This window comes from Ruditapes philippinarum, unplaced genomic scaffold, assembly GCF_026571515.1.
Source record: "Ruditapes philippinarum isolate M1 unplaced genomic scaffold, ASM2657151v2 ctg3464_1_1_1_1, whole genome shotgun sequence".
Classification (NCBI taxonomy): Eukaryota; Metazoa; Mollusca; class Bivalvia; order Venerida; family Veneridae; genus Ruditapes; species Ruditapes philippinarum.
In genome coordinates, this window is record NW_026863548.1 from 62,418 (window position 1) to 75,112 (window position 12,695).

General features: G+C 32.8%; 1 protein-coding gene across 1 annotated transcript in view; it reads left to right on the plus strand.

Annotated features, from left to right (window-relative positions):
- Nucleotides 1-12,695, plus strand: part of LOC132722449 (polynucleotide 5'-hydroxyl-kinase NOL9-like) — a 35,924-nt gene that overhangs the window by 16,577 nt on the left and 6,652 nt on the right. The window contains exons 7-11 of the mRNA XM_060706957.1: nt 302-438; nt 860-1,005; nt 3,319-3,398; nt 4,003-4,225; nt 9,825-9,897. Coding sequence (XP_060562940.1) covers nt 302-438; nt 860-1,005; nt 3,319-3,398; nt 4,003-4,225; nt 9,825-9,897 — 659 coding nt within the window. The remainder of the gene's footprint in view (nt 1-301; nt 439-859; nt 1,006-3,318; nt 3,399-4,002; nt 4,226-9,824; nt 9,898-12,695) is intronic.

Below are 12,695 nucleotides of genomic sequence, written 5' to 3' on the forward strand. Positions count from 1 at the left end.
GTCTGTAAGAAGACACTTTTGAAAGAAAACTCGTACTGTATCTTTTACTTGTAGGATTGTTCCCATACAAGCCACCAATTTATCTTACTTTCACAATAACATTAGCTGTATGCTGAAATAAAGATCTCTTTTTTTTTCATTTCTTAATTTCCTGACAAAAGTTTTTTTTATGAAATGTGAAACATATTGCAATATATATTATCAACAAGACTTCTTATGTTTTTTTCAATTATATCATTGGTACTTTAGCATGAATAAACCATTGCATTCAAAGGTTTCATTTCTTAATATTTTTGCATAGCTCCTACCATTATGGAAGTGTGTCACCAAAAGACAATGCAGATCTATATATGCGATGTGTACAGTTGTGTGTACAGGAATATAAACGTGTAGAACAGAAAACACCTCTTATTGTAAACACAATGGGCTGGATGAAAGGTATGAAGTTATGCTGACACATTCATCTTTCTTAGAGGTACTCTGCTATTTTACAAGAGTTTTCCATGTAAAAAATGATACTTAAAACTGTGCTAGAATTGCTTTTCTTTTAGCTTATTGAATGTTTGATTAAAATCTATAGGCATATACTAGTATATGTTCTGTTATGAACTGTACTTAATTCAATTTATGTTAAAAGATAGTGGATGTGGTAAACATTTAACCCTTAACATGGGGGGCACCAAAAGTGATTACCTTTACCATTGTGCAGCCTGACCAGAGTATTCCTAATTTGATAAATTCATATTTGTATAATTCAAGGCTTGGCAAATACATTACACAAGATTTACAGATAAAGGGAGAAAACTCAGTTTTAAGAAAAGAATGTTAATACAAGTATTTATTTACATGATTTGATCAGGACTTGGCTGGCAGCTATTATTAGATATTGTACGTCTTGTATCACCCTCCATTATGGTGCAGTTGATGTCATACCAGGTTTCACAGAATGTGCCTCCAATAACAGTTGAGGATCTTGAACAAACAAGCTGGACAGAGTTGTCAAAGGTAGGTAGTTGGATGTTTTCTTTTATGTCTCTTTTTATATATTAACAGTTTAGATCTTGTAAAGATGCTATCAAGTTAGCTTAGTGGTGTTACTGAAGAGCCTACTAGTGAATCTAAGCTTCTTCTGTAAACCCATTTTTTTGAAGAAAAAAGGGAATATAGAAATGGGTTCTGTCTGTCCGTCCGTCACACTTTCGTGTCCAGTCCATAACTAAGCCATTCATCAAAGGAATTTGGAATAACTTAGCACAAATGTTTGTTATAATAAAACAATGTCATGCACAACACCCAGACCCCTACCTCCAAGGTCAAAGTCTCACTTGCAGTCTTTGAAATAAACATTGTGAAGTTACTCCCCATTCGGGCTAGTAACTTCTACAAAATAACATGCCTGAAACTAACTTTATTAGCCCGAATGAATTTATCAAATTTTGAGTTTTTTTTCTTATCTTAAGGTAAATGTACGGAAATAGAAGGAAATCCAATACAAGTCTTGTGTTGTATTTTATTTATTTTCATTCCCTGCTATACATGAATATCAATTTTTAGCTCGACTATTCGAAGAATATGAGAGCTATTGTAGTTGCCCCGGCGTCCGCGTGGGCGTCTGCGTTGGTTTAAGTTTTTTGTAAAGTCAAATATCTCTATTATTGCTTGAGATATTCAATTGAAACTTACAATACTTATTTATAGTAACAAGGTACATCAGATTGACAAGTTGGATAACTATGCCTACAATATTGACAGAATTATGCCTCTTTGGAACTTAGAAATTTCGGTTAAAGTTTTTTTGTAAAGTCAAATATTTCAATAATTGCTTGAGATATTCAATTGAAATTTAAAATACTTTTTTATAGTAACAATGTACATCAGTTTGCAAAATTGCATAAATCTGCCTGCAATATTTGCAGAATTATTTGCCCCTTTGAAACTTAGAAATTTTGTTTAATGGTTAAAGGTCTTCAAAGATATTTACTTTAAACTTTACACATGCACTTAGGGTCATAATTGGAGGGTCATACTATCAAGCGCTTAGAATAGTCGAGCGACAGCTCTTGTTTTAATTTATATTCTGATATTTCACCTCAAGACACAGAAACAACACATAAACAAAGTTGGTACCCGATATATTAATCACTTTACATGTCTTATGGAAGTAAGCCTAGAAACAGTAGTGACGTGGCAACAAGTGCATGATTGAACTTCACGATAATTAATTTCGCGATTGAAAATTTTACTAGCCAGTCGGGTGAAGAATTGGATATTTTAGACGCCCAAATTTTAATTGTCTCCCAAAGTTTTTGGGAGACATTGTTTTTGCCTTCGCCTTTTGTCCCTCCAGTTGTCCATACAAACATACAGATACTTAAATGGCTATGGGGACAATAGGAAACTGTTGATGCTATTCATTCAGTAAGCTCTTATGTGGCTACTTTTTCTCTTATGTGGCTAAATAAACAATACAGAACACCTAAGTACAAAAGCATGTTGTGCGGTTGTCCGCAGTACCGAATAAGGATAGGGGGCCATCTAACTGTAAACAGAACAAAAGAGAACAATAGATTGAGGAAGGTCCATTGGCCCTCTATTAAACAATAGAAAATAACAAAAGAAATGGCCCCTTATTCTATTTCTGCTGACCGTCCGCCCTTCACAGGTCAAACTACTGGTTAGATTTTAACCAAACCTTACAGGATTGATCAGTACAATCCATAGTTGTGCAAGTCACCAGCGTGTTCCACTTTGTTGCAGGAAATGGTTTTCAGAGCTAAAATAGAAAAATCGTGTCTTGCCTTCACAGGTCATACTACTGGTTGGATTTCAACCAAACTTTATAGGAGTGATCAGTACCATGCCTAGTTGTGCACATCACCAGCACATTCCATTTTGCTGGACAAAATTTGTCCTGCATGTAAAATTTCCTTTAGGTAGGGGACATTTGTAACTGTTACAAATTCTTGTTCTACTTGTAAACATAGCAGGAGTTTCTGAGGCCTTCACCACGAGTAATCAAGGAATGTCAGAGGTGGAAAAAAGTTGAGCTATTGTCATGACTCTCGGTGTTGGCATCAGTGTTGGTTAACCTTTTTATAAACGTCTATTTTCTCATAAATTATAAGAGCTATTCACTTCAGTCTTGGCATACATGTTTATAGTCATAACAGGATGCCATTTCAGAAGGGCAGATTATTGTAAAAGTATATATTGCAAAGTTAACTATAAAGAAAAGTGCTAACTGTAAGACTTTTAAAAAAGAAAAAAGCTATTATTTGTAAAATGTGTTAAAAGATAAATTTGTTTTTTTATCTAAAGATGTTCAAAGGTGAAAACATTGAGAGAAAAATGGAGAGGATACCAACATTCTTAAGTCTTGAAGGACCAATTTCTACAAGGTTTAATTTAATCATTTTATTCATTGTTATTTTGTCTATGCATGTGTATTTTTTAAAATAGATTAGAATGATTAATGCAAATGTATTTTCTTTATAACAAAGATTTTCATAAAGAAAGAGACCATATATGATCAGCAGTCTGATGATTAGCTCAAGGTTTGTATTTTGACTTGGACATTCCATAAACTTCAAGCCGACTGGAGGGACACCTTCTCCACAACTATAACTGGAAAGTCACCATAACGCCTTCACAGTGTCATACCATGTCCTATGAACTTGTGACAATTCTTGGAAGTTTTGCATGCAATATCTATCAATCTTATTAAAGCTACAGAAGGTATTCCCTTGAAACTGAAATTATAATTAAAAACCACTTTCCAAGACCTTTTATTCTGATATGATTTTTGACTGAATTAGGGCCCTTTTTTGAACTTACACAATTCCTAGGTCACTATCCAAAACTCATAAATATGTTGTGTATTTTGCAAGTAATCTTCCTGTTTAATCTTCCTGTAGTATCAAGACTGTTATTCGGCACTGAGAATAGTTGAGCATGTTTCTTGAGGTGTTACCATATACATGTATGTTAATTTGTTAATTTCAGTTACAACTTTAGAATGAAACCAACTGATTACAGAAATCTGTCAATTCTCAGTCACCTTGGTGCTAACCTTGAACCTGGTTTGACCTTGACCTCAATGACCCCATTTACTGTGAGCTGGAAAGATGTAGCCATACATATGTGTCATGTTCAGGTACCCAAGTCACAGGTCATGTGTGCTCTGAATGCGAACATGGTAGCATTGTGTGAAGGTGACATTACAAAGGTTAGTAGTGAATACCTGTCAAACCTGACCTATTTGATACATACATAAAATTAATAGAATAACTAAGGGTTCTTTATTGGCAAGCAGTTTGTGTTGAAAACTCTTCACTTATCCACTGGACTGGCATACAGAAAAAACAAATCATATGAAATGCATACTTGTATCATAAATATTGCGTATTTGGGCACTATATATCCTCTTGTATCACAAAAAATATACAGTAAAGCCATCCTCACTTAAGATTGCAAGGAAATAGGGAAATGTTCAAGCTAACCATGCTTTCATGCATTCCCAGTTGGATATAATTTTTACATTATCATTATTGTGTATTTAGAAAAACCTGTGACAGAGAAACAAATTGAAAAGTTACAGATGAATTGACATTAATTTTCATGAAAAATAAGTTTATTGATGTAATCATGTAAGGTAAAATATAACATTGTAGAACACGCAAGAAAAATATCTGACATGTTTGCAGTTCAGGTGGGAATATTCTCCCTCAGGAAACCACCAATTGGCATGTCTCCTAAGGACGGATATTCTGATCTGACTTGAAACATATGACAGATATTATCAATCCAGTACATAATTATAAATAAATACACAAAAGAAGTAAAGCAGTGTTTACATGCGATACAAGGGGACATCAAATGTGACTTCGGTTAACCAAATGACATGATAATTGATTCTCAGCTTTAATATTGTGGAATATTGTCTTAACAAATCTCTATAAGCATGTTAGAAATTGAAAAAGGTTTCATTTGTTCTTGTGTTGTAGTACAATAGTGCATAATATTCTGTTAAAATGCTTTATCTTGAATCTAAAGAACTTCTTGATTATATAAATGTGCATCTAAACTCAAACTGTGCATATTATGATAATAATAATAAAGACTTTATTTAAAGAAGCAACATAGTTAGGCATGACCAGTCTTCCCTATCAGCCTCTATATTAAGGTAGAACGCGACACTTTGCGAACTTTCGAGTAGCGTCTTGAAAATTTGCATGCAAAAAATTGACCATATTTCTGATTAGGTTCCGTTGATTTTTTTTCAATAGTTTCTGCCAATTTTTGTACACACGACGTCAAAGTTGACCATCAAAGCCCGTTTTTGAACATGACGTCGTTGCGTATCCTTGGAAACTGTTACGGGTATTTCAACGTCATTGGCGGAAAAAATATCTTAAATTTTATAGCATTCGACGGAAATTATTTTTTCCTTTAAGCAGATATAAAATTTATTGTTTTACGCCGAAAATTGTTTGAGTTATGGAAAGAAAATTGTCAATTTTGTGTAAAATTTGACGTTCAGTTTAGCCGCATTTTTAGGCTTAAAATCGGCTTATTAAAAAATTCCTGAAATAAATTTTTGATTTTTTTTCTTTAAACGTCCTTTAAAATGTATACTTAGTCAAAATAACTAAAAAAATTAGGGGGTCACCGACTCAAATTTTTCAGTACACGTGATTTTATTTCCCCCACCCCATGAGTAATTTTGTAACAAAATTCGACGTATGCAGATACGTTTGAGACTTCAAAGTGCGGCAATAATGTTCAGCTTATCAAGAGAATTGTTTTAGAATTTCACTAATACATATAAAACAACAACAACAATGTTCCATTGCAAATTTCCTAAAATTGTACGAAAAACAAACGATTTTTTTCTTGTTTTTAAGCACGATTACTAACTTTATAAGGATTTGTAAACAGACGCATGTAAAGAAAATGACGTTAGGCGTTCAAGGGTAACGCTTACTCTGCGCAAACAAAAATAAATACTGCTGAGAGTAATCATTTGCGGTGTTCCTTTTTGATATTGTAATACAATAAGATTAATAAACTTGAATCGAGAAATTTGCCAAATGGAACAAAAAGCAACTACATGTATATATTTTTATGTAAATTTAGAAATTTATGGAAATTCTATCATAAATTAATACGTAGTCTATATATACAAGAAATTCTGCAAATATATACATTTTGCATTACCCACACTATGAGTGATAAACTGTGAGTGATATGTATTTTATTTCACCTCTAAAAACCAAAATTTGAATTTCACTTGTAATCAAAAACTATTGCAACAATTTGACAGAATTGGCGAAATATTGACAAATTAAAATATACGGTTCATAAATGAAACTTAGTCAATTATATTAGCGTGAAGCAAACAGTCATGCTTGAAACGTTAGCTCAGCGGGTGTTGGTGCTAGGGGGCGTGGACGGTAACTTGCACTTTCCAGTACCGTCCATGAACAGGCTCAATCAAACCGAGCCTGCAACATTTTCAATTATGTTGTGTTGGAATTTCTTTAGGGATTCTGTTTTTCTGTATTTTACAGCCAGATGTAGCACGTCCGATTCTACAAGTAAATAAACATCTGTAATACATATTCAAACATCTGTAATACATATTCTCTCGTTTTGCTTATCATTTTAATTGAGGAATCACCATAAACGCTGTATTAAACACATTACTATCAAATCGGCCTTTGCAAATATTCATTATTCACTGTATAGCCAAATTTATGGTAGAATTTATTTTGAACAGGAAACAGTACTTTAAACATGAAATATAATGAAACGCTGCAAATACACGTCTGTGGATTTTAGCGAACCGGCGGCCCTGAGCTATATACTGCACAAAGGAGTGTTGCGTTTTTGCTACGGGCACTGTAGAGGATCTGCCGATGTTTCACTAACTATACTGACATGTTAATAAAACCGAGAAATATTACATTTTACTCAAAGTTTTACTATTTAATGTTATTCTGACAAATGTCAGATCAGACTATTATTTCTTTCCTCTTGTAGAAAGTGGGTAATACTGAAGTACATCTTTATTCTTTGTTTTATATACAAAATCTGTATTTACAAGATTAAAAAAATCATATTTTGGTAATATCTGACCGTGTTATTAAAAAAATACGCATTTTAGTAAATACGGACTTCATTCAAAGTTCCCGCATATTACGAGTGTACGGATCACGGTATATTAGTCATATACGTATTGCATGATATACGGTCCCGTACATCAAATTTCACTTATTTTTACCTGTCTATCTATACTATACGGAATTCCGTACCCTTTATTGTATCCATATATTTTCCGCAGTGGTAATAATAGCTTAAAATGCCGTAAAAAAGGGATTTTGACACAGGGCGATCGTTTTAATAACATCAAAAAACCAAACGCCCCGTGATAGCGTGACTTTTATCCAAAGGGGTGGGGGAAATAAAATCAAGTGTACCGAAAAATTTGAGTCGGTGACCCCCTAATTTTTTTAGTTATTTTGACTAAGTATACATTTTAAAGGACGTTTAAAGAAAAAAATCAAAAATTTATTTCAGGAATTTTTTAATAAGCCGATTTTAAGCCTAAAAATGCGGCTAAACTGAACGTCAAATTTTACACAAAATTGACAATTTTTCTTCCATTACTCAAACAATTTTCGGCGTAAAACAATAAATTTTATATCTGCTTGAAGGGAAAAATAATTTCCGTCGAATGCTGTAGGATTTAAGATATTTTGTCCGCCAATGGCGTTGAAATACCCGTAACAGTTGCCAAGGATACGCAACGACGTCATGTTCAAAAACGGGCTTTGATGGTCAACTTTGACGTCGTGTGTACAAAAATTGGCTGAAACTATTTAAATAAAATCAACGAAATCCAATCAGAAATATGGTCAATTTTTTGCATGCCGATTTTCAAGACGCTACTCGAAAGTTCGCAAAGTGTCGCGTTCTACCTTAAATATAATTGTATGATAAATTAACATGTTTGAGTTTACATATGTGAATACGATGTTTTTATTAGTCATTACGATTTTTGACAGGCTATATGGCTGTAGATGAATGGTTCTCTTTATATTCAACCCCAGCTGCTAGGCTCTGGTTGTATATGTATACATCCATTAATATAGGCCATATAACCTGTCAAGAATCTTTATGACAAATTTATAATACAGCAAACTTCCTTTTAAGAGAAGAAAAAGAATAAATTGACAGTATCCATGTATATTTGGGAAATAGATATCAGTTCTGAGTGCATTGTTGTAGAATAATGCACGGTTTGAGTTCAAATGCGTAGTAATATAATCACGAAGGCCGATAGGTCTGAGTGATTAATTACAAAGCATTTGAACAAAAAACGTACATTATTATACACTAATGCACAAAAAATTAATATCTATTTCCATTCTAACATATAAAAAAAAATCATTATTATTAAAAAGTTGGACTTTATGTTTGGTGGTTAAATTTGTTTTCACCTCAGAGTTTCCAATAGAAATGTTCTTTAAAGGCTGTTCCAGTGGGTTGAAAAAAACTGTCGTTAAATCTACCGTGTGTAGAAACATTAGAGAATAACGAATTTTTAAAACGTTGATAAAACTTTGTTTGTTTATTTTATTTCACTCTATAATTTTTCAGCGAAATACAAATTATTAAAAGTGAAATAAATGTAAAACTTAACTTGTTTGCGACATTAAAATAGTGTACTTGATTTGATTGTTTTGCGCGTGCTGTTTGGCCCTACATTGTGACGTCACATAAACAACACTTTAAACGTCTGTACAGCATTAATGACTGTATTAAAAATATTGGTGTTCGGATTCATTTTCTTAGTTAGACCATTTTCCTTCATTCGAGATAGTTTTCACAACAAAATTCGACAAAAAATTGTTTTTATTCATCAGATTTTTCAAACAAAATGGCGCCATAATATTAAAATACACAGGGAGATAATCAGAACGGCGAGTGCATTGTTGTAGAATAATGTACGCTTCGGGCCTTCTTTGTTTATATAGTAAAGTTTCCGATAGTGTTAGAATAAACTTTATAAATGTCATGATTAGCAAATGAAAAGTGACTTTACAAACAGTGAAAGGTAAAAATATACTGATATTTTCATAGCCTAATTTTTAGCTCGACTATTCGATAAGAATAAGTAGAGCTATTGTAGTCACCCGAGCGTCGGCGTCAGTGTCGGCGTCTGCGTCGGCGTAACCACTTATGTTAAAGTTTTTGTAATAGTTCAAATATTTTCAAAGTCCATTGACATATGGCTTAGAAACTTTGCACACTTGTTCACCATCATTACCCCAAACTGTAGACAGGAGGAGGTAACTGTATCAAGCATTTTGACAGAATTATGCCCCTTTTTCGACTTGGAATTTATGTTAAAGTTTTTGTAATAGTTCAAATATTTTCAAAGTCCATTGACATATGGCTTTGAAACTTTGCACACTTGTTCACCATCATTACCCCAACCTGTAGACAGGAGGAGGTAACTGTATCAAGCATTTTGACAGAATTATGCCCCTTTTTCGACTTAGAATTTACGTTAAAGTTTTTGTAATAGTTCAAATATTTTCAAAGTCCATTGACATATGGCTTTGAAACTTTGCACACTTGTTCACCATCATTACCCCAACCTGTAAACAGGAGGAGGTAATTGTATCAAGCATTTTTTTTTACTATCAAGCACTAAGAATAGTCGAGCGTTGCTGTCCTACCGACAGCTCTTGTTTTACAAATACCTAGATGATAAGCAGTTTCTGATATGAAAGCAAAACAATGTTTTTCTTCTACAGGCTGAATTGTACGAAGATGATGGGCCATTGTTCCTGAAGAAAAATAAACAGCCTTTCAGGTGGATCGGTTATGGTTTGTAAAATACTTTTAAGAACTTTTTAGGGAGTTTTCATATAGACAAAATTAAAAACTGTTCAATAGAATTTCTTTAAACTTGGCATGTTGTTAGAATATGATAACAAAAACATTTTAAACAAAAAAAAAATGGGGTAATCATTCCATTTATCTGCCCTTGAATTTGACTTTTTTAGCTCACCAGAACCGAAGGGTAGGCTATTAGTATCAAAGGGGATGCTGTGTCGTCATGCGTCAACAATTTTCTTCTTCTCTGAAACTGCTTGGCAGATTTTCTTCAAATTTGGTCTGTAGCATCCTTGTGACAGTCACACTTAAATATGCTCATGTCATTTTAATAGGCCCCTTTTAGGGGTCAACAGAGCTAAAAATAGAAAAACCTTTAAACATCTACTACAATACTAATTGATGGATGATCACCAAACTTTGTCTGTAGCATTCTTTGGTAGTCTTTTATCAAGTTTGCTCATATTAATTTGATTGACCCCTTTTAGGGGTTTATAGAGCTTAACATAGAAAAACCTTTAAACATCTTCTACAGAACTAATGGATGGATAATCACCAAACTTTGTCTATAGCATTCTTAGGTAGTGTTTTATCAAGTTTGCTCATGTTAATTTGATTGGCCCTTTTAGGGGCCCCTACAGCTAAAATTAAAAAATACTTTCAAACGTCTGTTTGTACAGAACTAATGGACAGATGATCACCAAACTTTGTCTGTAGCATTCTTGGGTAGTCTTTTGTCAAGTTTGCTCATATTAATTTGATTGGCCCCTTTTAGGCTGTTGCTTTTATTTTCTGTTAGAAAAACAATTATGTGTTGTTTCAAACTAAGTATTTCAGTAATTTTACTTTGGAAAAGTGCATCATATTACTATTCAATATCTGATGAAGTGATCCCTTGGAAGCATTAAAATCAGCAAAATTACATGAAACTTGCAGACTCGGTTTGATTGTACATGTATAATATTAGTTATCCACCTTAAATAGCATGTGTAACCTTTAGAAAAGCTGAATGCTGACCATTTGTGAAATTTAAAAGAAAAAAAAATATGCATATTATTTCATGTATTTATATAATTTATGTTGTACAAATATAATAAATAGTAAATAGAAATAGTAGATGTGGAACAAATGAGGAAAAGTTTGATTTGTTGTTTTGTAGTAGTAATCATTAGTATTAAATTTATTAATTACTGCTGTACTGTGCAAAAAAACTGCCAAGACAAAGTCAAGTGATTTTGTGTCCATATATAGACTATAAATAGACTGTCCTATTGTTTGAATCTTGGTGGGTTTTCAACACAGTATTAATATTTACAAAAAAAAGTGTAAAATACAACATGCTTTCTTGATTATTATTATCTTATATTTATTTCATTGATTTGACAATAATTTTAGCATCTGCCAAATCAAATCAGCTTTAGGGCGTCCGTGGCCGAGTGGTTAAGGTTGTTGACTTCAAACCACTTGCCCCTCACCACTGTGGGTTTGAACCCCTACAGGGACTTTAGATTCTTTCATGTGGGGAAGCTATCCAGCTAGCTAACGGTAGGACGGTGGTTCTACTCAGGTGCCCGTTTGTGCCTGAAATAATGCACAGAAGGGCACCTGAGGTCTTCCTCCACCAGTAAAGCTGGAATGTCGCGATATGACCTATACTGTGTCGATGTGACGTAAAACTAAAAAAAAACAAATCAGCTTTTATACATTATATTCATCCTCAGTACAGTAAACTTCACTTATAGCGAACACGGATATAGCGAACTTCCGGTTATAAGGAACAATTTATTTTGGCCCGAATTTTGCCCTTCTTTATTTAATATAAAATATACGGTTATTGCGAACACGGTTAAAAGGAATTATCGCTTATAAGGAACTCATTTCTTAGTCCCAATTTAGTTAAAAGTACAGAAAATTACACTTTTATAACGAACTCCAAAATACAGGCTATCCGTAAATAGAACCCGCATGTTTCGTTTTCATTGGCGGCCGAATGTACCGTTTATTGTTGAATGAACTTCAATACATCTATGAAAATGAATTTGTATAGAAGTACGTAATAGTTTTCTATTTTGGATATTTTAGCATGAGTTCTTTTCACCAAAATAAAACGGTTATTCCTTTAATTCTTTTATTTATCTTTTCTTAAATAGTTTTGCTCGAGTAGAATAATTATGATAATTTATAATCCGTTTTTTTAACATAATCAGCATGCTTGCAAGCATAATCCATTGAAAACATTAAAGTAGGCCCGATTGAAATGGAAAGAAATCTATACATTTTATCAGTTAAAGCACGGATTTATATTATAAATCCGTGATTAAAGTCACCCTTAAAATATAAAAGAAGATATTCAATATGAAAGAAATGAAAATCAAAAATCTTGTTTATTCTCAATCATGGAAGGAAAACGAAAAGCCTAGGCCCCGTGTTTACAAATATTAAAGGATAGGATCAAATTTGAAAGCTCTATTTTCCTTCATTTTTTATCCTCATAGATAAAATATCTAATATTAATTTATTAAAACTGGACTTGTACTATCAAATTAATGAAATTTTAGAATAAATTAATTGTTATTTGTACATGATACGGCTATTTTACAGTTGAACCAAATATTGATCCTGATCCTAAAATTGATCCTTATTTTGATCCGAATATTTTTGTACATGTATTTGTTTTGTTATAGTTTGGTTTCTTTGTAAATCAGCAATTTTTAACATTTTGAATATTTACCATTTAAGTCTAGCAAAACACGATAAATTCTAGAAACATAAAACAATGAAAATAAAAT